The 26,849-nt window shown below is 35.7% G+C and overlaps 1 protein-coding gene across 13 annotated transcripts in view; it reads right to left on the minus strand.

Moving 5' to 3' along the window:
* Positions 1–26,849, minus strand: part of LOC127395445 (NEDD4-binding protein 2-like 2) — a 38,427-nt gene that overhangs the window by 8,169 nt on the left and 3,409 nt on the right. For 5 of the 13 annotated variants that reach the window (XM_051642487.1, XM_051642496.1, XM_051642515.1 and 2 more), the window contains exons 2-6: positions 24,812–26,247; positions 20,433–20,557; positions 15,985–16,073; positions 15,554–15,630; positions 10,806–10,949 (exon numbers count right to left, since the gene is read on the minus strand). In XM_051642487.1, coding sequence (XP_051498447.1) covers positions 10,806–10,949; positions 15,554–15,630; positions 15,985–16,073; positions 20,433–20,557; positions 24,812–26,247 — 1,871 coding nt within the window. Of the gene's footprint in view, positions 1–9,159; positions 10,950–15,553; positions 15,631–15,984; positions 16,074–20,408; positions 20,558–21,301; positions 21,383–22,006; positions 22,023–23,149; positions 23,163–24,811; positions 26,248–26,849 lie in introns of those variants that run through there. The other 8 variants (XM_051642570.1, XM_051642532.1, XM_051642579.1 and 5 more) reach the window with 8 other exon arrangements.

Consider the following 26,849-nt stretch of genomic DNA (forward strand, 5'->3'; position numbering starts at 1 on the left):
TAACACTGACTCAAGCATGTTTCTGGTACCTAACTCCTGACACGTTTGACAACACTCCCAGGACAATGCTGACAGAAACCTTCTTAGGCTAGAATGCCACACAAAAAGGTAGTGTAGAACTCTGCATATATGAGGGGGAGAAAAGAGTCTCAGAAGTCAGCATATTTATTTATTCTCACCAATAATTCTGAATCAGGAAGGAAAACCACAATGGACAAGAGCCATTTTAGAATGCAAGAACAGCAGAAATACATCCACCAAATAATGGGAGAAGAACGCAAATGATCCAGAGAAACTAACAGCTGTTATTGCATTAAATTGTTGCATATCAAAATAACAACAACTGCAAATGTTGGTCCAGGCTGATGATGTAGCATACCTGGATATAACCTTCTACAGTGACATTCAACAGTTAGTATTAAATACAACAGCTACATAATTTCTATGATTTGGAAACATGGAGGTTTCATAGCAGTTCAGCAAAATTAGTTTTCTAAAGGTATGGATTTCCTAAAGAAAGGACTAAAGCAAAAAGGAGAGTGATGTAAATGCAGATCAGTAAAATTTTGTATTCTTTACTTTTTCAGACAATTTTTGTTTTCCAATGGATTTTAAGAAAATACTACCCTGAAGAGCCACTCTAATGCACCATGATGGCATAGATAAGAATTTACTGCCTGGGGTATATCCAGTACCATGTTAAGGTTTTTGTAATCTGTGAAACAAATTATCTGCTAGTTTTCTTTAATTTTATCTCAGTTCCTCTTCTTTTAGTCCACCTACTACATGTCTTGTGATGAGTTTTCCTTATTGTAAAACCATATGTCATATAAACACTGAGAAAATTCAAGAACCAGCATGGAGACAGACTTCTCATCTCTACAGGGGTGTTTGCTAGCGAGCTGCTTTTAGAGACATACAAAGCATGCAAAAAGGAAAAGAAAAAAGGTGCCGTTTCAGTTGGTATTTAAATTCTGCTATATATTGTGCATTTAAAAAAATGGTTAGTAATAACAGACCTGAAAAAATATTATTACCATTTTTGTGGAAATAAGACATACCCTTCTGTACAAACACTTTGAAATTTCTCGGCCTACTGTTTAAGACAATATTAAAAGCTTTTTGTGATATCTCTGTTACACATGACTTCAAGGTTGTAACCTGCTGCTCAGATTAGCACTGTCCAGCTTGCCTGAGGCTCAGTGTTCAGATTATGCGCTTTACTGGAGAAAAAAATGCACTTTCAGAATTACTAAGGCACAACACACAACAAAAATAAAGAAGTCAGTCATATTTTGCTGGAAAATGGCAAAACCAGAAGAGTGTTAATTCTTTGCAGCTGTACAACCTTCAGCTCTAGCATGCATCTAAGCTGATGTCTGCTTGTCACCAAAAATTGCCTGCAGTCATGGCTGTAAAGACATATAGAGGAACCAGTAAGTTTAAAAAACAATTATGTATAACATTTAGAAGTGAGGTATATGTTATTTCAGAAATGTATGTTATCATTAATGTCCAAGTCTCTGGAGTGGGTTTTCAACATCAAACTTAAAGGAGAGCTGCTTACATATAATGGCATTTACTAGCATACACTTCAGCTTCTTCACCTGGTAAGTCCAAGTGCATTACTGAATTCCTTATGACCTACCTTTACTTCAGCAGATCTAACTTTCCTTTGGTCCAGGCAGACACTCAGCAAGTAAGTATAATCAAAGTTAATCTTGTGTGAGGCTATCACCCTCAGCACCAACCCCAAAAAAGCTGGTTTGCCTGGAGACTGGGTTGATAAGCAACAAAGCTGCATGAATACAGCAAAAAAAATCTGTCTACAAACATTTTACAGTATAAATATCTGCGACCATCGGGGCCCTGAGCTCCCCCTCCATAGCAACTGGCTGTGTGATGGTGATCTCCCTTTAAACAGGGACACCTCTCAAAGTTACCCCCTCAACGCTGAGAGATCACTTACCTGCCACCAGACATTGACGGGTTAAGTTTCTTCAGTAAAGAGCATTTTTTGCATGCACGTAAAATTAAAGATACACATACTAAGTGTACATAATAATTGTATCCCATACTAACTTTACGTGTAATAAACAGTATTGACTGTCACTCCATCTGTACTTATTTAATATTTTGCATACCTAAATTTACTGATTAGAACTCAATAAACTGGCTACTGGATCAGATCTATCTGAATGATCTCCAAGTCTTCTCCTGTGACACATCCTGAATATACTTCTGCTCAGAATCAAAACACTGACTTCCTGAACAAGTGGAACAACTCAAAAGCTGCTTTCAGCCTCACTTAGGTGCCATAAATATCTCACCTGATCCCGTGGCACTGGAAAAATATTTTTAAAAAATGAAAAATAAAAGTACTGACGGATGCTAACAGAGAGAAGAGCCACCATGTTTTGTTTTACTGGATGTCTCTGCAATACTAAGTACTGCTCAGTGTTAAAATGCAGGTTAAGGAGGAGTCAAAAAAGGATCAAGTGAAATGCTACAGGCAATCTGAATCCATCTTCAGGGGATACACCTACAATACAGAGAAGAAACTGCAGCTTTATCATCAGCCTTCTCACCCATGAAGGTTCACAGAATCCATTTTCATTTAAGTTGTCTCTCTCAACATTTAGTCTTTTGAAGAGAACACGATGGACACAGATGCCAGTGTTATGTATGAATCATCTTGTCAAGTTTGATGACCTAAGTTCTATTACTTGGATGATGCCAGCTCAAGCATGAAGACAACCTGACAAAGTACAGAAAAATCCCACCTTCCCAGACAATGATCAATCTGAGTTTTCCATTATCTTCTGGATAAACTATAGCACTTCTGCCTATGTAAGTATGAAGCTATTAGTTCTCACCAAGTCCTAAGCACCCTCGCCTCAGCAACACCAAAACACGCTTTACACTCCACATCTTACAAAGCTGGTGGGCCAGGCTGAAAACCATGAGGTGCCCTGGTGAAGACTTTGACTGACCACACACAAACAACATTATCCACTGCAAATGCAAAGACCATTTGCCTAATGTCAACTCACAGCTATTGAAGAAACACACAAAACTCTAATAACTACCTTAAAAAAGCTCAAGCTTTTTCTTTTCAAATTAAAAAGTTGCTGTTACAGATAAAACACACTACATAATGTATATATAATCTAACCAGTTCAAATACAAGACAGCATGGCATCTGACTGGGTCCTTCATTTTTGGAGAAATATGATCTGTGTTCAAAAATGAAACTCTGGGAGCCACCTCACAATCCATTTTTCAGTTCCTCTCCCTTTCAATCTGCTGCTTTCCAGGCATCTGGTTATGCAATTCCACTTGATAAGCTCTATCCAGGAAAATGGGGGAGAGGGGAAAAGTTATAAGAGGAAAACCATAAAGAAAACAGTATCAGGAAATATTAAGTAACCAGACTCTAATCCAGATTATAACAACATTCAAATTCAAATACTTGTAATTGCAGACAGTGTTGCTGTTCAAAACATCTGTTACAGGTACCACGCTCATGATATACATCTGAAATGCTGTATGAAATATTTCCCTGTTAAACATCTTTCACCAAAAGGACTAGAGAAACACAAAAGGCATGATTAATTACTCCTTAAAGATTATGACTTATCAAAACAGCCCTGTATTGTTCCTAGTTTTGGGGATGGACATATGCAGAAAAATATCTTTCAATTCCGCAACACAGTGTCAACAGAAGTCTGTCTCTGAACAAAACATTAATAAGTAGTTTAGATAAAAACTAATATATACCAGTATTTTCTAAGTCTAGAAAGACAATGACACTAACGAGGCAAGTGGGTCATGAACAGTGCCTGTGGGAGAAAAAAGGAGATCAGCTAAATGTGTTATCAGGATCTTCAAACCAGGACAGTGAGCAACTCTGTCAATACAGCTATGAACCAAAGTAACTAGAATAAATGATATAGCCAGTTTTGTTTCTACAAGTGAAGGCAGAAATTTAGTGCCCATCTGAAATTGGAGAGAATCATGGACTTCTGTATTAACACAAGGCTGCATCTGACACCCTGAAACCAGGAAGCAATTCTGTTAGTGATTTAAAATGCTTCTCTGATAGGTAAGAGCTAACTTTTGATATTCTGGACAGTGCTCTTGCTATTTTCCTTGGAACAGAATAATTTCCGTCAGAAAGGGCCTCTGGAGATCACATGGTCCAACCTCTGCTCAAAACAATACCAAGTGAGATCTCATTGCTCAGTGCCTTGCCCAGACAAGTACTCCAAAGACAGCAGTTACACAACCTAATAATATCTAATTGGAATTCTGATGTTGCAGCTTCTATCCACAGCTTGTCATCTAAGCAGAGCCTGGCTCCACTTTTATACTCTCCTATTAGGTAGGTGAAGACCTCATTAAGCCACTGCCTTCTCTTTTCAAAGCTGAACAATCCATTTCCTTGCAGATCATGTGCTCCAGGCACTCACCACCCTAATCAGCTCCAAGATGTCTCGTCTCATTGGTATCAGTAAGCTCCAAGCTTGGCATTCTCAACCAGGTGAAATACAAATTCATTTGATCTTTTTAAAGCTCAATTCCCTACAGAGCAGTAGAAAGCTGAACCACAGTTAGCAGTCTTTCCTCACAGCAAAACCAGTCCTCAAGACCTAGGACTCTAAAGGGCAGCATTATGGACATCATCTAAGTATTAACTACTAGAAACAAGAACTCAGTCTAGACTGCTGGAACAAAACAGAACAAAACACAATGCTCTAACTTTGCCTTCTATGTACACATACATAGAGTTCTACTTATACTCCTATATATTATGCAATTTTGCTGCACAGCCTTCTAACTGCAGTTTGCATAAAGTGAAAATAGCTTTGAAATTGTATTGAAAGTTTTGAAATTGTATCAGGTATACTTCATTGAATATTTAGCACATGTACAAAACAGCTGCAGAGCTGCAAATTAAGCTCAAATATGTATACCTGTCTTCCTTCAGGTAAAATATCTGATGTCTGTACTTTTGTTGTCAAGATCCCTGTAAAGCAGTGTATCCATCTTACACAAGGAATATGGGAAAACTATCAGAAAAAATGCTAAACGGGGGACAAGTAGTATGGTCAATCCAATTGTAAGCCGGGTTCATGAGACTTTAGAAGCTCTTCATGGTTAAGAGCAAGATGTGGGATAAACTGCTCAGTAACTTCTTACAGATTATTTTAACCCTCAGTATAGGTTACCAAAACCTATTGCCAATGAAGAAAGAAAAAAATAAATTAGAATTATCACAAAAAAAAAAACACAACAGCCAAACAGCATTATAGGCCCATGACAAAGACTGATTTGTAAATGATAGAGTAAAACCTCCTAGAAATAAGCAAATGTTTAGTCAGTCAGCTAAAGCAGCACTTCCTAATTTGTTAGCAATTTAAGAATTTATGCTTTTTTAAATCAGTGGAGTTAGACAACACACAAGCACATATTCAAAAAGTTTTGCTTAGAAAGTATTTTTCTACTATGTTTCCATTAAATCCTATGGACTTTAGAATACTTAGAGGTAGTATCAGGGAAATATTTAAAAGGGATAAGCATGATGACTCATGTGATTATATAAGTTAATTTGATATCAGCTTGATAGACCACAAAAGTTTAATTCCAGTAACAACTCAAAAAAGAAAGAATACTTAACATCACTAATAAGACTGCAAGCACAACTGAAAAAAATGACTTCATGGATACAGTCTGCTTGACTTGGCACAACATGGTATTGTCACAACAGCACTATGTATCAGTAAGGTACCCATTAAATGGTCACAAACTGCAGGCCTACCTGCAAAATGAAGTAGCAGCATTACCAGCTAAAAGGAAGCTGCAAAGACCCATTCCAGATGGAATACTTCAATGCTTTTATTATTCTTGATCTAGAATGACACTGACAGTTTATCTCAGGCTTTAAACACCACTTGTTGCTTCTCCGTTGCTACAGAAATAAATTAGACAAATTTGAGATGATCTGACCTTGACAAATCCTGTTACTTACCACTTTTATTTCTAAATCCTTAAAAGACCAGCTATGTTTTAATATCTTTTTCTTTGAACTCAAAATAAGGTGATTTACAGCTGATTTCAACCAATTAGCCTATAAAAAGAAAAAAAATTGATATACAAGTAGATTCTCACCTAGGAAATTCTTATTAAAGAGCTTTAATCTCTGCTCTATTTCAAAAGGATGAGAACACAAAACATTGAAACGAGAAAGTGTCATTGTAAAAACACTGAAGTGAAATATTTCCACATCTGACCTATATGAAACACCTGATCACTCTTTCAAGTTGCATACTTAATTTCAATTTTATTAACTGCATTTCAACACTATGTCTTCTTACCACTCTATATTGGGAATTATAATGTCTCTGTTCTTTGTATCGAAAACACCCAAATCTCAACATATACTCAGTCACCTCAACTCTATAATGTAACAGCACAGAGGGAAAACATTTAGTCCAGAAAATAAGATTGTAAGGAAGAAGCAGCAGTTCAAACTACAGGTATCACATGTGAAAGAAAAAATACAAAAGTAACTTTTTGGTTTTTTTCTAATTCACTGAAAATGGATCTTACTGGTCAGCTCAAAGAAGAAAACACCAAGTGTCTAAATTACATCAGAAAAGACAGATGCAAAGCAAATGTAAATGTTATGGGTCCCATCTGAGGTAGACAAAGCCTGTTTTTCAATTATCTATTAGCAGAGAAACAAAGAAAAATGACCATCTCTGCAGAAGTTTTCAAGAGACAGATGACAAGAGACAAAAACCTTGGCTTTCTACTTAAAGACAGAAAGCTTAAAAAAAAGCAACATGGCAAACAAGCTTTAAACGAACCTAAAGAGGACATGACTACAAGAACAGAAGACAGAATCCATCATAGGAGATCATTTAACATCATATGTTAACAAATAAAATGAAAAACAGAAAAACTGTTACATTTGGTTGTCATGGTTTAACCCCAGTAGGCAGTTCAGCCCCAATGAGCCGCTGCTCACTCCCCCCTGCTGGGATGGGAGACAGAATCAGAAGGGTGAAAGTGAGAAAACTCGTGGGTTGAGATAAAGACAGCTTAATAGGTAAAACAAAAGCTGTGCACACAAGCAAAGCAAAACAAAGAATTAATCCATTACTTTCCATCAGCAGCCAGGTGTTCAGCCATCTCCAGGAAAGCAGGGCTACCTCGTGCATACCAGTAACTTGGGAAGACAAAAGCCATCACACCAAACACCCACCCCTTCCTTCTTCCCCCAGCTTTATATGCTAAGCATGACATCATATGGTATGGAATATCTCTTTGGTCAGTTGGGGTCAGCTGTCCCAGCTATGTCCCCTGCCAGCTTCTTGTATCACCCGCTGGTGGGGTGGGGTGGGAAACAGAAAAGGCCCTGACAAGCTGCTATTGCTCAGCAATAACAAAAACACTCCTGTGTTAGCAACACAATTTCCAGCACAAATCCAAAACATAGTCATGAACTAGCTACTATAAAGATGATTTCACTCTATCCCAGTCAAAACCAGCACACAGGGTTTAATTTTGTGGGTTTTGGGGTGGTTTATTTTTGGTTTGTGGGTGGGTTGTTTGGGGTTTTTTGTTGTTTTGTTTTTTCTTCTCCAAACAAAAGAAAAACAGGAATACTCAATCATCTGTCAAAGACAAGGCTGAAGAAAACTTTTGATAAAGTAAGTAAACTAACAAAACAAGAAACAGCAGCTTAGCCAAAACACTAGAACTAGAGCTATTTTTTCTACAGCAACACATAATCCTATATAGATGATGCTAACTGGTCTGTTTATGAACCAAATTATGTATGTTCTGCAATAATTCTCATTTAAATTTCATGCCTAAAAGAGTAGGATGTTAAAACGACAGCTGAGCATTGTAAATTTAAACGTACTTACCAAACATCTCACTAGTAGCAGATACTTAGAATTTGCATCCAGGACATTAAAGTTCTATGCATTAGTAACATTAAAAAAAAAATCAGACACTATTACTTCGTAAAATGTGATGAACTAGTAATTTACTAAAAATCTAAACCAGTAGGAAACCTTCACTCTAGGCACATTATTGTTACAAACAGGTGCATTGCATTAAAAATATGCCAGATATTAAAATTTTTTAGAACCCTAGCCTAAGTGAACAGTGAGTTCTTACATTTCTTGTCCATATTTTTTGACAAAATAAGTAATTTTCCTTGTTTGTGAAGGAGCAGGAGAAATTCAATACCTGCCATGCGTATTACCATAATATTTTTATTATTTTTACATATAACTATTGTAGTGTAAAAGCAACTCCTGTCTGAGATATACACACAACCATGGCTGTCATATCCTCACAAAATCTAAATATACCATGAAACAAAGAGGTGCTACACAGACAGTAATTCCACTGTGTTTTCACCTACGGTGTCATTGTACTTACCTTGGAATTCAGGTTTATAGATTAAGCAGTTTACAAGAAATGTTTGATACAGTGCCAAATTGCCAATCATTCCTTTCACGTTAACGGTCCTTTGCCAACTGCAAGCCTATTATAAAACAGCATGCTTTGCATATCAAAACCACCATCCACCAACAATTTATTAAAAAGATAACACACAAGATAGTGTGTTATTTCAAGAGAATATGAATTCACATCTATTTAAATGCAAATTTCAGTTATAGAGAACTTAAATGGCAATTAAATATTGAAAAAAAAAATCATCCATTTCCTTTAAAAATTGAAGACAGAAAGTACCCGAAGATACAACATCAGTTTTCAATAATTAGCTCTTTTTAGTCATATCTTAGCATACTGTGCTGATATTACACATTCTCAAATTCTATTCACTTTATTATGGCTTAAATATAGAGTAAATAACAGTAGTCTTTCTAAATCCTTTCAATCCTACTCTGACTTGAACTATGCTTTCATGTTCAAATATAAAAACTTTGGGATAGTTAAAGTCTTACTGACCTTTTACAACAATTTCCATGATTCTTTTGAGACATGGAAAAAGGTAACCAGGAAAACTAAAACACAGTAATATAATTGGTATGAGTAACAAGACAATGAGGAAAGACAATTAATATAGTTGGAGAGCTTTCTTTTATATATACACATAATTTGATATACTAACAATTCATGCACTACTGAAACATTGTTTATTGTTTTTCAAATAATTAAAACAATCACCAAAGTGCAAGACTGAACACTTGAACTTTTATAATTTATAGAATCTCTTATGAAAATGTTATTGAAGATACACATTAAATTGTACAAACTTAGATTTCCACAATAGGTGTAGAAAAACTCAGAAAGATACTTGGTTGTATACCTGGATTTCCAACTTTCATGGTATTCAGATTTTAAAGTTTAATTAATTTTTAGAGCATACTAAAAAATTGTCTATTAAAAATCATGCTGGCTTGAGTATTTTCAAAATTCTGATGGCTATTATTCCAAATTAGTAATAGAAAACCATGAAAATTGTTTTAGCCACGTGCTTGACAAAACTTCCTATCAAAGATCTAGTCATTCGATCTGTACAGAAACCAAATGCAGTTAGACCTGAAAACAGGTTATTTCAGCTAGCAGGTTAACAATGCTCATCTGTAAAAAATCCTACTAGCTTGAAAAGAATAAAAACTGTTGCACTGAACTACTAAAACAACTCTGAATACAAGTATATTTTATTAATACAGCAAGCTGTTAGAGGGCAAGCAAAGTGAAAACTTACAAACTTATTTTTTAAGAGAAAAAGGTCAGTAAATTAGTCAGTCTCCATGCTGGCTCATTCTTTTGTTACATGCTAAACAGATGACACTGGCTGTGCCAAAATTAGGAATGCAATGTGGTTTTCAAGAATTATATCCACTATTTATTTACCGATACATCTGAACTTTGCACTGGGACTTAACAGCTAATGCTTTAATACTTCACTTGTATTGTAAAATAGAAAACTTAGAAAGACCTAGCTGTGAAAGTTTTGTTTTTTACTGACAAAGCTTAGGTTTTTTTTACTTAGCACAAAAAAGTTGGTGGTGTGTACCCACCATCTTCGTTTATATGCTACCACAGAGATCAAATACATAAGAAAAATAATTCAGATTACACAGTTTAACCTTGGTGAAGACTGTATTGGCAGAATGTTGCTTCAGTTGCCAGATAAGCTTGAGACAAAAAAAAACCCAACAAAACAAACACTGTAACTGAAACCAGAAAACACATTCCAGAAATTTGCCAACTGGCAATACATGCCAAATAGAACAAAAGGACAACCCAGGACATAATTGTTTAAAAAAAACCAAATCCTAAAAGCTAAGCAGACTAAATAACAATCATTAAAATTGGTTATTATATAAATAACTTTTGCTTCTGGGGCTTTAGTTCTCTTTTAAAAGACATATGACTTCTTCAAAAAAAACTGCTCAACAGTTACTTGATATATGACAACATCATCGTCTTAGGTTATGAAGACTCTGCTATATGTCATACTATATGAAATATTTTACTAAAGTAAAAGTTATTATAATTGTAATAAATATGGTTTTAAAAAAACATTTAATGTACAAGTTTATTTACATGCAAGTCGATTAAAGGAACAACCTCCAGAAGAAAATGGCCTTGAAACAGGCCTGTATGAAACAAAGAAGATCTACTGCTTTATTGGAGGTGATGATGCATTTTAGAAGAGCAAGTAACAGATTTATATTAAGCGACTGCAACTGTGTTATCGGCTACTGAAAATACTGAAAGAATCCCAAGAGTCTGTATTGCCTCCCCACCTATGTCTTCGCTGCAGAGGTGGCCTTTGAGTGTTTTTGTGGGGAGGTACCACTGAATTCATGACAATAGGTATGGATATTTGATATTCGTATCGTTCCAACATCTGAGCAATCTTCTCACGAGTGACCCCATGTTTATTCCTCCTACAAAAATAAAAACTTAAGTAAATGGTCTGGTATGTTTATATGTTCACAGTCTTCAAGAAAAATTTTTAAAAGCTCTAATTTAACGATTCTTCTTCTTGCTTTTCATATTTGAAATTTCACTTTTATTACACTGTATCCTCATTCTCTCACTACTCAACTTGTGTTAAGGTTTATTTTAACTATTAACCACTGCATATGTTAAATAACATAAAACAATACAGTCATTCCTCTTTTTATAGAAACATGACGCTATTACCAGGACTATGTACCTACATAACCCTAGAAGGAGTTTGCTTTCTATTTATTCATAGATTTTTACATGTTATACTAGCTCATTAATAGAAAGATGAATAATATTAAGACTCCTAATTATGAAAGTAATGCTTAAACTAGCATTAAAAAAAAAATATCTAACTACATGGTTTCAAGACTTAATGACAGAATATTTTCTCATTAATAAAACTCTATATATAATAAGGAACAATTTTATTTTGAACCAAAACATCATGCTTATGTATGTACTAGCTCTTGCTGATACTTGCGTACATTTAGAAATGAACCAAAACACATTTAAGGGAAGAGATACCAGAAGTGTTGTCCTATTTTGCCGTGTTTAGTGAGCAGCTACTTTCAGTGAGAACTGAATGCATTTATCTCATTATTTATTGACTATGATCTTAAAATCCATGTTACAGAAAATTTTGGTCTCTGCCAAAAAGAAAAGCATGAGGCTCACACACAAACAGAATGTCAAAGAATTGCCAGCAATGCAACAGAATTGAATTGAAAAAAATAGATATGAAACAAAAAAAATGTTTCAATAATATGGACACACATTTATCACAACTTAATACATTTCTTATCACCAATAAATCTTGTCCAAGCTGAATTATTTCCAAGACATGGAAATGTCTTGGAAAATATATGCCTGGAGGTATTTAAAAGACATGTAGACTTAGTGCTTAGGGACATGGTTTAATGGTGGACTTAGCAGTGTGTTGCTTAACAGTTTGATTTGATAATCTTAAAGGTCTTTTCCAACCAAAACAATTCTATGATATTTGTACTTTCTGCAGCAGATCCATGGGCCTCCTTACCAATTTTCTCAGTTCTATAGAGGAGAAATCAGAAAGAGGATACTACATGGAAGTATTTTAAAGACTCTTTTCCTCCCTCACCCCAGGAGTTTGTGCATATTACAAAAAAGGATGTATCAATGAATATTGCAGGTAGCACACTAGTTTCACGTTCAGAATGGAAGAACTGGTAATCTCACAATTATTGAGAATTATGCTGGCTCCTTAAGGCGTATTTTATCAGCTTTTTTTCTGGGAAGAAAAGGCTCAAGTTGCGTATTTCTCTCACAGACACTCTTCTCTGAGATAATATCAGAAGCTAGAATGATAATCACAAGCAGCTCGTTGTTTAAATGCTACTAATTTCTACATTGTGTAAAGAAGTCCAGAAGCAGCAGCATGGTGAATGTATCAATTAACAAGTCTTAACAGTTTTGATTTTATTCACTAATATAAACAAGGTTAATGTTAAAGAAAAAAGCCAATCCCATAAAAATACGGGGATTCTATCAAGCATTTGACTATCATGACAGAAAAAAAAAATAAGTCTAAGTCCTTTCATGTTAAGTGGTGGAAGCACAAAGTTACTTAATATTTTCCATACCTTAGTATTCCTAGAAAACTATTACAGCTCAAGTGCTCTAGGCATAAAGTGTGCACTCATCCACCATGGAATGGACTTGTCTATAATCACTTCATAAATGAGCAAGTACTTTTCCTTAGAGAACAAGGCAGCAAAATAATATCACCAACAGCAAAATTGCATCAACCATAGAAATTAATTAAAAAAAAGGAAACAAATCTGCTGTGTAGTGTCATTTAATACTCATCCTTTGTCAGCCTGGCTATGCTGAAAGAGTATAAAGGCATCTATCCTTAACCAATACTGATGTACCAGCAAAAGCTCCTAACAGATACCTATGCTTTGGACCTGGTTTTGATTGGACAAACACAAAATCTACTGATAAATGCAAAATTCCATCACTATCAAATGCTTCTACACTAGAAAAACCTTGCATACCAATATACTGGCAAAGTAATCATACACAGACATTACTACATTTAGAAGAGTCAGCACAAGTTTAATTAAGTCAATATCAAATTTCAGTTTTATGATCACACTGAGGATGAAAGATTATATTAAACATATTTGCATTTCATTTCTGTATAAAGTTACACAGAAGGTAACTTTTAAAATATTAAAACTACATACATCCCAAAACACAGATTATACACAGGATACCTGTTGTTCCTAAAAGGTTGGATAATGTGTACCCTTTTTAAAAAGCTCTAGTTCCCAACTGACTAGCTACTAAAAAACCATATAAACATGACAGGCAATTTTTTAATCCAACACCGATTAAAAACTTAAAAAATAAAATAATAAAAAATTATCTTCTACCAGTCATTTTGCCACTCACGTTCTCTCACCTGCAGTTTTCAAGATTTTCTAAAAATAGTATCAAAGTACAAAATCCTGTATATAAAGGTCTAAATGCTATGCAATAAGTCTTGAGTGCTACCTGAAGACACATGCCTGTGAAGTCAGATGTCTTCACAAAAACGATGTGCACAATAAAAGCCAAAACACTCATAAGTGACTCTAAAGATCAGGCACACTGAAAGAAAGAGACTGCCACCTATTCCACATTAAAAGATCTGTCACATTCTTGACATCAGTTCATCTGGAATTCATCCAGTGTTGACCTAGAGAAACTTTTCATAGATTTTTCAAGCACACTACACACTGGCAGAAACAACCCTGTAAAAATAGTATACAGAAATGCACCTGACTTCTAGAATATCAGCATATTATATAAATCAATAAAAGTTACTAACAATCTACACAGCATCCCTAAACAAACAAAAAAAAAGGAGCATGTACCCAAAATATAAACAAGTCTTTTGTTAATTAAAGTAGCAGCTTGTTTATTTTTTATTTAAACTACCAGAAACAAAGAGTCTTAAGTGATCTTGTTTAGGAGGGAATTAAAATGTATGACTCCAAATAACTAATAAAATTATACAAATTTATTATTAACACAGTATTTGCCCAGGTACTTCACAAAATGTTGAGCTTGTAAGGGGAACCCCAAAACTACAATAACATGTCTATCATTACGTATTTCCCAAACCCTCAAATAAGGAAAAAACCCCAGCCATTCAAAACTGAGCCCTCTGCCCAGGCAACTGAAAAACAAAATGAAACCTCACATCACCACCTTTCCTAAACTCTCAAAACAAAAAGTTTCCAGACGATGTGCCTCTATTCAAGTATTTAAAGCAACTGGAGCTGATAAAACACTTCTAGAAAGCTCCTAGGAACTGGTAGCGGTACTTCACAGTTCAAGGGTTCTCCTTTCGTTTTGGGAAAGACAGAAAGTTTAGTCCTACAATTAATGACTGAACAATAAAACTAAACATTAGCAACACTCCATGTTTGTTCATCCTCTTGCCTCTTAAGACCATGTGAGAACATGAGTCTTCCTGTCTCATGTAATGGAAATCTCACAGCGAGTATCTTTGAAATGTCTGCTTACCAACACAGCTTCCTAACTTGGCTGTTGCTGCACCCCAAGCTAGGAAAACTTATTAGAATTCATTCTACAGAGAGAGGACTCCATCTCTAAGAACGTTAGTGATAGCTTAGGAGCAAAAGGTGACAACTTTAGAAGATTTATAAACATAATGAAGTCCAAATCAGTAAAGTATTACACACACATACTTTGTGCATTGCAGAGGCTACTTTGGAAGCATGCAAAATTAAAGTAAGTGAGAGAACTCTTTGTGATCAACCATGAAAACGCTGCACTTGAAACAATGAAATATCCCTGAGTTGGTTTGATGCCTCATAGATTCCTGAAGCAGATACATGTGAGACAAAAAAGACATTAACCAGGAATAATAAGCAGCTTGATGATGACCAATGAGTACTGTCACAATCCAGAAGTCCAATGACCCATGTCCAACAGTACTCTAAGTCAGATCCTCTGAAGACTGGGGACAATTTCACAAAATACTGCAACGGAATGATCTAAAATATGAGCTTTCTTTTTAACCTTTACTGATTAGTAATGGACTGCTGTTCTTTGATACTAATACATCTATAGAAAGTAAACAAAACAAAGCACTTATTGATGCACTCCTTCCAAAATGCAGTGTTTCTTTTTGTCTTTTGCTAATTTCTTGTCATCATTTTATAGCAACAAATTTAACAGAATAATTAGTTATTAGAGTATTCTTACATGGGTTGATCGTTTTCCTACTCACGTCCAACAGAATTTTAAGACTGACTTTTTGGGCCAACAAGACAGGATCTTTATTCATTTTTCAGTTTGTTTATCCATAACATTTCTATTGAATGATATATCTCAAAATGTCTATTTAAATAAAACACATTTTATACTAGCAGTTAAGTATTTAAAAAATAAGATGCTGAATAAAATATGCTACATATATATTTATGTGTGCGTATTTATCTATCTCTTCATATAAACACAAAGATTTCTGTAATATAAACCTTACTTTTCTAATTCTTCAGGATCAAACTTCCACCAAGTATCTGGCTCATGGAACTCCACTCTGTACCCCTTTTCCAGAGCCTGCAGCAAGCAAAGAAAAATGTGTAATATATATAGCGTTATTACATAAAATGTCACAAAGTTTATAGACCAGTATAATAAACAAATGTTGATAACTCTGCAGCAGTAACAAGCTGAATTTCACTTACCACCAACTCATCTTAGCTTTCCCTCCAGGCTAAGGAGATTACATCAGATTAATCCTTAAATTGGTTTCAACTTTTGCCATATCAATTACTGATTGTATTAATAAGCAGTCTCTCTTCAGAAACTTGAGTAAGGAAAATGCCGCTGGACTAAACTGACCAACTTATCACATGTGAAGGAAAGTTTGCAAAGTTGTAACAGATGATACAATCACACACAAAAACCTACCACTTCCACATATGGCTTCATTTCCCAGGCTTGAGTATTAGTGTTGTCTATTATAACTGGAGATTTTCCTTGCTCCATTGCTTGTTTTGCTGCAATGAAAAACAGTGCAAGTTAATAAACAACTATGTAACTCAAATAAAGTGGTAAATGTAAACAAACTGTTCCAGATATTTTTTGCATAAATCTAGTCAGACTGACACACACTGCTCTAAGAAAAGGAATAAAAACACTGAAAAATAGTGACAGGAATGGAAAGTCTGTGGCCTGCCAGAGATACCATCATGAAACTATATCCTGGTTCCAGCTTCACGAGACCTGCCACATGCTGCATTCATAACTGAGACCTGTGGTTGGGTACTGCAGCTCTTCTCCAACAAAATGCCGAGAAATAGGTGAACTTCACAGGAAAGTATTGCACATCTGAAATATTTCTGAGATCTGCTAACACAAAATTACAACCATGCTGTCTCCACTTATGTGATGTTTGAACTCACTGGCCAATTTCTACCAAATGCAAAAGAGGGCAGAAGCTTAAGGAATAAGAAGTTGTTTCTGAGTTCTACAAAACAGCAGTTGGTAAGAAGGCACACACAAACTAGCATCTCCATTGATGGAAAGACAAAGCACAGCCGTGATGCAATTTCTTTGGCAGGACACTTATGCAGTAGCATTCTTTTAACATTGGACCTGCTTCTTATCAAGCAGAAGCATCCTAGAGATTACAGTGAGGAACTGAGATTGGTTGGAGTAGTTCCCGGGACAAAACAGGCAAATCTGTTGGCTATCACATCAGCTCCACAGCACAGAAAACATTTTAACTTTAGGCTGATGACTAAAATGGCACCTCTTCATAAGCCCCAGACTCCTTTAGTTTTGATAAAGCAATTAAGCATCTATCTTATGCCTAAACCTAAATTTTATCTTGAGGCGTTCTTCCAAATTCATTAAACGGTCCAGAAAACATTCCCAGAGACACCTAACTCACATTGCTAAGATTTGTCTCTGAAATGTTGCACCACTTTTTTTCAGCACATCTAAAGTGTTATTTTGACATTGAGCCTCTACATAATGCTACACAGGAGACTTAACTAAGGAAGTGAAAAACTCAAATTCTATAGCCTTATCAATGTGGTATCTACCTCCATTTTATACAAACAGGGACAGCAATTAAGCTATTCTTACCAGAACTTCAGTTTTATTACAAGACACTCAGAAGGAACTCCTGCAGGTGAGTACCTAGAGAGAGTACTCGAGTATCCCACTTTGGGGACAAATAGACTACATTAATTTTTGTTGTTTTAACATCCTTCACCTTTTTATTTTGAAAGTAAGACCTCTGCCATTCAATGCATAAGGGGACTCACTCCAATAGCTCTATGTCCTTCTTATGCTGGGGGCTACAGATCTGGACACACTACTCCAGGTGGGGTCTCACAAGGGCCAAGTAAAGGACAAGAATCACTTCCCTGGCCCTGCTGGCCATGCCTCTTTTGATGCAGCCCAGGACACCGTTGGCTTTCTGAGCTGCAAGTGCATAGTGCCGGCTCATGTTGAACTTCTCATCCATCAGCTCTCCCAAGTCCTTCTCCTTCAGAGAGTTACCAATTCATTTTCTGCCCAACCTGCATTTGTGTTTTGGATTGTCCTGCCCTCTGTGCAGGACACTGTGCTTGGCCTTGAACTTCAGGCTGTTTGCACAGGCCCATCTCTCAAGTCTGTCAAGGTCCCTCTGGATGGCTTCCCCTAAGAGGATTAACTTGATGAAAGGACTACATATTTGAAGCCCAAAATACAGAGATCACTCTCATACAAAAAAGTTTCCAGTCAAATAAATAATGTTCCATTAAACAAAGTTAAAATAGTAAGCATAAAATGAAAAGCTAGATCCATTATGAGTGCAAGGATTTAAAAAAATAGATCTGTTGAGCACCTGACCATTGAGTCAACACTGCTCAAACTGTACACTGAATGGAAAAAGGGATCTGAAGGAATGAAGACCCCTAAGTTATTGAAGAAGACAAGGCATTCATCTTGATGGATCAATCCACTCAGTAAATTAACAATAAATTAACAGGCTGGGAAGTAACTTTGTAGATGAAAGGGAGGAAAAAAAATGAAGATAAAACATGTTCCAACAGAGCACTAAGAACAGATGGAAAAAGCTATTAAAACAAAAAGTATATTCCCTGGCTTAATTAACCTGGCACAAATGATCTTTCTGAAACCCATATCTAAAAAACATGACTGGTAGGCTGACAGAAACAAGGGAAAAAATCTGGAAATATGCATTTCAGAAAAGATTTATAAAGGTAGCAAGAGAATAGCCAGTTTAGTAATGGAGATAATGGGACCATCATTAATTTACAAGAGTTAAAAGGGAGTGAAGAAAGTTTATATTATAGCTACAACCCACCTACATATTCTACCTTTTTGTTTTAACTACAGATCTAAGTGCTAAACATACTGATGTAATACAATAGATTATTTTTTGTTTAAAAGTAAAAAAGTTCCCAATTAATTTTGTTAGTTATTGTCAAAACCAAAACAATAAAAAATAGTTTAAAAAGCAAATAAACCCAACTCGACCTGCCAGGTCAACAATGTTAAAAACACATAAAAGGCAGAAAAAAGTTTCAGTAGGGATGGCAAAAAAACTAAAATAAGAGACTATTCTCAAAGTCACAAAAGTGAAATTAAAAGGCCTAAAACCCTGTGAGACTGACACTCCACAATTAACGTCACATTGGCAAATTAATTCTAGTATTTCCTAATAGTTGTGCACTTGACCATACAACCTTTGCATTAAATAGGGATGGTCTTTAGTATCAACTATATGTAATTCATTGTCTTATAAACATATCAGAGTTTGAAATTCTGTTAATCTAAAACAATTTTTCATGTCTAATGGGTCTCACATGTAACCATTTTCTCTTATAATTACTATATTATAGGTTCACTCCCTCCCCAAAAAGTGAGGGAGGGTAATTTTAACAATAATTTTCTTAATTGTGAAGAAACTAAATTTTTGCCTTCTCCATAATTCTGACATGAGGATTACAAAGGTCTAGCTAAACATGTTGTCATATGAATATTAGCAAATACATAAATAACATATGCAGTGGATATAATCTAAAAGAAACTTTGACCTAGACCGAGTCATTAGGCAAGAGTAACCATTATCAGGATTACCATTCCCCTGAAGTTCTCATTCCATGTATTTCAAGGATTCACACACAAATAAAATCAAGAGTTACTGAATTACTTCAAGTCTGAGAGTTCTATCTATTCAAAGCAGGAAGTAAGAATTGAGTATAACTTCAACCCAAAGCTATTCTGGGAAATGTTTTGCAGTGGGGCTGTTCTATTACAACACAGCACAGCTGTTCTTGTTCTTACTATCAATATCACTGAATAACTAAACTATATACTCTTCTGATTATTACAACACTGTGTACAGAACTAAAGAGATGTTAAGGTCTCATCAAAAACAGGTAGAAGTCATTATCAAGTGACAATTGTTTGGTGTCTTATAACTGTGAAGTGTTGAGCCCGCTCATCCATAAACTACTACCTTATCAACTCTTCTGCTCCTTAGTTCCTACTGGGAAATTTATTCCAAGTATTTATTATTGCTGCACTCCAACCTCAAAAGTGCTTTTTATAATCTATATTCTAGTGATTGCTCTAAGAAATTTCTTCACCATTCATACAAAAACGTTCCCAGATGCATAATAAATTTTGCATTAGGGTGAGAACAGGGAAAGAAGAAAAGATTTTTTTCCTTAGCTCTCCATATCTTTTGATGCAAATCAGTAGTCCTGTAGACAGGATGGAAGTTTCTGTTTGAGACACTGCAGCACAGAGAATAACCTGCATGTACAGCCAGTGGAGTCGCTCCGTTTGTCCACTCCTTGGACCAGACCAAACAAATAGTAACCAAACTGCTACAGAAAGAGCAAGACTTTGTTTGCTACCCTTCTTACCCCAGGGACCCAACCTTTAGACACTAGTAGGTATTAAGAAAGATGACTTATTAAAGTTATTAATCTATGTCAGTGAAATGAGATCTTCCTCAGAAAAACTTTTCCATCAATTTTGGATGAACTTCAGATCAGAAAAGACACAGGGGGAAAAAAAGGATACTGGGCTGCTACCAGCATTAAAAAGGTTCAATTCTGCCTTCAAGATACTAGTTAGAAATGTAACAAGTAAGTGGGTCATAGAAGAAAGAGGAGAGATTTTCTGTTTTTAACTCTGAACCTTTTGTAAGTTCAAAATTTAATGTATACATACAAGTTAACTAAAATATAAAGAATATGTTAAATATCTACTTCTAGGTACCTTATACTCCTTTTCATATAGACTATTAACACACATGCACATAATGCTATACTTCTGTTCTCTAAATATAAGTGCAACTTAACAGGATTCCTCTTATGTATTCAAACCTCTCTTCTGGTTCCAGTCATGGGCATCACCAAGCTGAGCAGCATTGTATGTATATCCATCTTGCTGACGAAAATAATCATCAGTGCTGAATACAATGCCATCATGGCTTTGACCAAGCAGAATACTGTTAAACAAAGGAAAAGGCAAAAATATTTTAACTTTTATTTTCCAGATAGAAATAGACACAGAAAAAATATAGCTACAATAAATTTACCTGTGCCTTATTTCTGAACTTCTTGCAAATTTCAATCAGCTTTATAAAAGTACACTCATACGTATTACCAATAATTCTAATTTACATTAAAGCAATTTACTTTCCCCCTTTCTATTATTGCTGTATTTGTTGTTTCTTCCCCTCCAGCCCCAAAAGATGTTTGTACCCATCTAATTTATGGTTAACCTGCATTAAGTTTGTCATCGTTTGACTCAGGTTCAACAATTTATTGGTGCCCAACGTGGGGCTTGATTTTAAGCCCAGATTATAAATTTTCATTAAAATCAGTAAAAGGAAAATTGGCTTCATCCTGGCTCAAACCAGGACAAAGTTCTCAGTACGTCATAATAATTTTAAGTATTTACTAACATTTTCCATATAAATTCTTGTTTGGAACTATCTCTAGAAAGCAATCTGATCACAAGGAATCTGGATACAGCTGAAAAATGACCTGGATGTTTAAATCTTTTTACAGCATCTCAAACTCTGAATGTGCCCTCATATGACCTTTGCCCATGCTGCTGCACACAGTGTGGGTTGAACAGGAACAGTAAAAGGAAATTTAATTGCTATGTTTTGTCACCTGTCATCAACAACACACTTGATAGGGATCATAATTTAAAGACCAGAACACTGCATTACATATTAACTTACATTCCTGTACATTCATTGTCCTACAATTATGCTGTTGGTTAATTTTGCTTTTAGAATACAGGGACCTGTAACAACAAAGTTCAGAGTACAGAGGACAAGAAGAAACTACAAATGATATAACTTTCAAGTAACATGAGCAAAGCTGCATACAAGCTGTTTTTTCCTTCTTGCTTTCTCCCTTTTTCAGAGTATAAAAGTTATCTCAGGATAAACAACAATGCTATTTCAGAAAGCAGAGCACAATAAACCAAAATTACAGCCACTTTTTTTGGCCATTGTTCAGTAATTATTTCTGTTAGAATCTATGTCTTTTAATAGGATGTGTATTATACTAGTTTAGGAAAGCATAAAAGGGTTCAAAGCCTATTTTTATTCTAAGTAAATAAAATTACACCACACACAATAGTGGGGGAGGAGAAGGACCTGAAAAATCAGCTTGGAATTTAGGAGCAGATGGGGAGCTAGTAAGAACAGACCAAAAGCCATGGTTGGACAGGAATAGAAAAACAAAACTGGAACTGGATGGATAAAGAAATAGGAACTCAAATGAGTCTCAGGAGGCTGCAGTTGTCTAGGTCAGGTGAACACAGGAAGTAAAGCAAGATGAGGGGAGCTCCTGAATGACCAGGAAACCACTACTGTTAAATTCATATTTAAGGCATGCAGAGACAAGATGCCAAGGAACTAAAGGCTAATCAACCTCACCTAACCTCAGTTCCTGGAAAGAGAACAGAGTGCATCCTCTCGGAATCTATAACGGAAGACAAAGGCAATCAAGGGAATCAGGAAGAGTCAATATGGGCTTTGCAATAGAAAAATAATTCTCTGCTGTTCAGAATGCACTCTCTGATGAAACAGCTACCTTTGTGGATGAGGACAGAATGATGAATGCAGCATATTTTGAAACTATCTAGGCTTCTGACACCATCTCCGACTCAGTAATAAGTAGAGTGCAGTGGGACCATTTTTTTCAATCTTCAGTTGGCCAATCTTCATCATTAACCTGGATGATGAGGCTAAGAATTTGCAGATTACATCAAATCTGTAGCGATGCCCAACATACTAAACAGTGGGGCTTCTATCCAGAGGACACTGAGAAACTTGAGCACCAGGCTAAGCAAAAGAACAGGAAGCTTAACAAGGAAAAAAGGAAGTTCTGCAACTGCTGAAAAAGAAATGTAAGCATCAGTACAGGAGGGAAAGCGATTGGTTTAGGCAGCCCTACTGAAAAGGCTCTAAGGATTACAATGGACATCCAACTGAAGATGAGTGAACAGTGTGCTCTCATCAAAAGAAGAGCAAATCACATGCTGGACATTACTAGAGAAAATGTGGCGAGCAGATCAACGGAATGTATCACCCACACTCTACCTGGCTCTTGTGTGGCCAGTTCTGAAATACTGTATCCAGTTTGGGGTTTCCCAGTTCAAAAGATATGTTGAAAACCATGAAAGGTTGAACAAATGGCTACCAAGTTGGCTAAGGGCATATGACTTAGGAGGAGAGGTTAATAGCAGCTGGCCTTGTTTAACCTGGCAATTAAGACAATAAAAGGCCATCTGATATCAACCTATAACAGTATATAAACTTATCCCCTTAGCTGAAGGGAAGCTGTGAAGATGATGAGCCAGAGCTTATCAGCTAATAGCACATGGTATAACACAGGGGAATACACAAATTATGGCTTGGGAACTCCAGTCTAGAGATTAGGAAGAACTTTTTTTTATTAGGACGGTAGTACTGCACCAGAAAAATTTGGAAAGACTGTGGAATCTCCATATGTGTTAGTTTTTCAAGATGAAGCTAGACAAAGAACAGCTGATCTGTGAAATTTGCTCTGTGACAGACCTGCTCTAAGCAGAATGAGGTACTAGTTCATCTCCAGAAACCTCTTCCAAAACACACGCTTGTGATTCCAAGCAGCTGGGAAAGCAGAGACAAAACAGAACAGACTTTAGTGGAAGATTCAGAACAGATATGGGTGAAGTTTGGGAGCAGGAAGAAAAGTGCCTGTACTTTGCACAAAATGTAGACAGCAATTCAAGATTCCTTGGTCTCTCTGCTGCTCTGCTGTCATTTCATACTTGAGAAACCCACTTGAAGGATGTATCTCATTCCCTTCCAGTGCTGATCCACCCACAGTATGTCAATTTTCTGCTTTTCCTAACACAAGTGGTACAGGTTTGTCTGCAGGTGCTAAATGTGCCAAACCTGCAAAAATACCTCTGGATACTAATGTGACATGAGAAGACTGTATCTGATGTCCCAGTCTACACTGCAGAGGTGTATGATTTTGCATACACAGTCAGCTCTATGAAAAATAAGACTTAATTAATGATACATATATTTTCCTCATAAGTAGACAAAATTTCTGGGTTCTCCTACCACCAGGTACCTGAGACATGACTTTACAGAAACTAACAATTGCAAACAAGTTTTAAACATATGAAACCACATACAATTGCATACAGTGAAAAGCAAGTCCCACACAATTAAAATTCTGCACCCAAATTTCACTGCTATTCTTGACCTTGATTTCACAGTGTTCACTTTCCCATCTGTTAAATGAAATTAGTAACTGATCTCACTAGCAAGAGATTAAATAAGAATATTTGTTCATAAAAACCTGAAGGTATTTAGAATCTTACAGATAACGAATATTTGAAGACTCAAGGACAATTTGGCACACAGAACATGGAAAACAAAGTATTCTACTCAGTATCTTCACATTAAGTATTATCCAGTTCCTGTACTAAATGAGGCAGAATTTTTTCCACACGGTAATTTTTTTTTAAATTTACTATATAATTAATACTGCTTTCCTATATTAAATAAATTATTGTAATGATACCCACATAGGCTCATGCAGCTTCAGAAATGCTGGTTTGCAAAACAGAGTGCTCAGTAACTAAAAATGCTATAGTTAAAATTATATGGATATATAAGCTAGAAATTTCCAATAGGTATTTTCCTGTGATATGGAGATCACTGTCTCCTAAGTATCAGACTTTTGTCTGCTTATGAGGAAAATATATGCTCAGTTTCATCAACACACTGAAAACAAATTACATATTTTCAGGGTAGAAAATTCTTCTAATAGTCTTTGAAGATTTTTCACGGACAAAAAAAAGTACTTCTGGTTCAGTCAAATTAATGCTGTTAGATTTGATGGAAGATTTTTTTTAAATTAAGGCATTTAAGAATAAAAAAAAGAGGTAGACCATCACATACTAGTACATCTGTAAGCTTCAGAATACAAGATTATGCAATGTAACAGACACGGAACATTTTAAATTTACACAAACCAGCTTCTGTTCATAAAAAAAACCCAAACCCAAGCAAATATTTTTTATATTTACTGCCATTTATCCTCATTAAGTAAAAATTACTGCATGTTAATAGCCTATTTCACAAATACCAAAGTTTGATAAGCACTTACAGATTTATTTATTTTTAATTCTTAAAAATTTCTATTTCAATAAGATTCTCAAGTTTTAAGTCTTTACTTACCGAGAAAGTGTTGATTTCCCTGAACCAGGGAGGCCTCTTAAGATTAGAAGCCATTTCTGTGAACAACCAAATCTTTCTTCGGGTAACTGCAAGGAAGAAAAGCTGTGTATTCCTTCTGTATTGTCAGCTTTTGGATCCTTCCAACACTCGTCTCTGGTTTCACAGAAACCATTATTTTGGAGTCTGTTCTGTTCGTTATTTCCATTTCTGAAGACCTGAGTAGTATGGATATCAGTATAGTTGGTACTTTGATCAAGCAATGGACCATGATCGTTGATGTTAGTATGTCCATGGTAACCATGATAATTTTTGTTTAAAAGTTCACCATTGTGAGAAGGGAGCGCATTTGTTTTTTCTGGTGGGTAATTAAGTATCTGAAAATGAGGCTGATGGTTGAATCTAGGAGCAAGAGGACCCTGAGGTACTATGAAAGACTCTGCTGACTGCCAAGCAGGTCTGAATTCAGGCACTGAGTAGTTCCAGTATCTAGAATGTGCTTGTCCATCAAGGGTATTTTCAGTTTTCCAGCCACTTGTTTCCAGGAGAAACTGCTGCTCATTGTTTGTTTTCTCAGTTTTCTGCTCCCCAGAGAAACAACCTCCAGTCTCGTAAAACGGTTGTGGGCTGCCCAACAATGCATGTTGATAATCCTCTTGTGAGGTTTGACTACAGTTATATGGCGAATGTTGTTCCTGAGAAGTTTCTATTTCTTTTTCCTGAATAGCAGTATCTAAATTTTCACTTTCCAACTGGTAAATTTCTTTATAGAACTGGTCCAGTTCATCATCTATTTCTGGTACAGCAGAAGAAATAGTCTGCAACTTATTTGCCTCCTTTCTTTTAGATCTCTTTTCATGCAATTTGTTCTGATCTCCCCCACTGCTACTACCTTCATTGCAACTCCCAGATTCTTCCTGTTTGTTGCTATTGGCAGGCTTGTAAATTGGTCCTATAAATTCTTTGCTTGTAAAAAACTCTTCATCTGATGCATTTCTCTTTATTGAGAATGATATATTGCTATTTCTCTTATTATCTTTACTAGCATTATCTGTAATAAAAGGGTCTTTATTTTCTTCAACTTCAGTGTCATTTATTGATGCAACTGGAGGATTTACATTGTGCACAGTTTCTCTATCAATTGGCAGATTAAGCACTAGATTATAGTCAGGGAGCACTTCATTCACTGTTCTCAATGCACCAGTAGGTATTTTGTCTTGCTTTTGCATTTCACGTTGTCTTTCGTTATCTAAGGCATCTACCGGCATCAAATCATCTGATGTTCTCTCATCATCCATTTCCTCTTTAATACCTTGGTTATCATCATCAGGGAGTTTCTCATAAGCTCCTTCTGTAGATTTCACTTTTTTAGAACATGGTTCAACTGTGATGTCATCCTGACATTCCAAGAGCTTTACTTCATTTTCAGCATAAAGCATCTTATAAAAAAATTAATACATAATCAGCATGCACATTGGTAAAGTAAAAAAAAAAATAAAAAGGTATTCAGGCTTTTAAGTATCTGCAGACCCTCCATGGTCACAACTAAAATCTATTCAACCTGAAGAAAAACAGACATCACGTACTAGAAGTCTGGTTTACATAAAATTGCCACATTATTGCACATGTTTAGCAAAGAAATACATTAGTGCTGTACTGGTCGAGCAATCCCATTTTATGATTTATCTTAAATGATCTAAAACCCACACTTTTAAAATGTATTTTAAAAATGAATGGCATCAACAACCATAGCTCTCTATTGAACTATGTTAATCTGTCGAGTGTTACAAGTCTCTTCTAAAGCATAAACATGTGCCCATTTCCAATGTACAAACTGATGCCTGACATCACTACTAGCATGACCAACAAAACCGCAAATACTTCAACCACAAGGATTATTTTCTACAAGACAAACTGAACTCAACCAATTGATTTAACATCACCCAAACACAGCATTTATAATTTTGCACGACTCAAATAAGACTTAAAATTAATTCTGCAATCTGTAACTAAAGACCTTTGATAACGACCAAGACCACTC

This window comes from Apus apus, chromosome 1 (genome assembly GCF_020740795.1).
Source record: "Apus apus isolate bApuApu2 chromosome 1, bApuApu2.pri.cur, whole genome shotgun sequence".
NCBI classification, from domain to species: Eukaryota; Metazoa; Chordata; class Aves; order Apodiformes; family Apodidae; genus Apus; species Apus apus.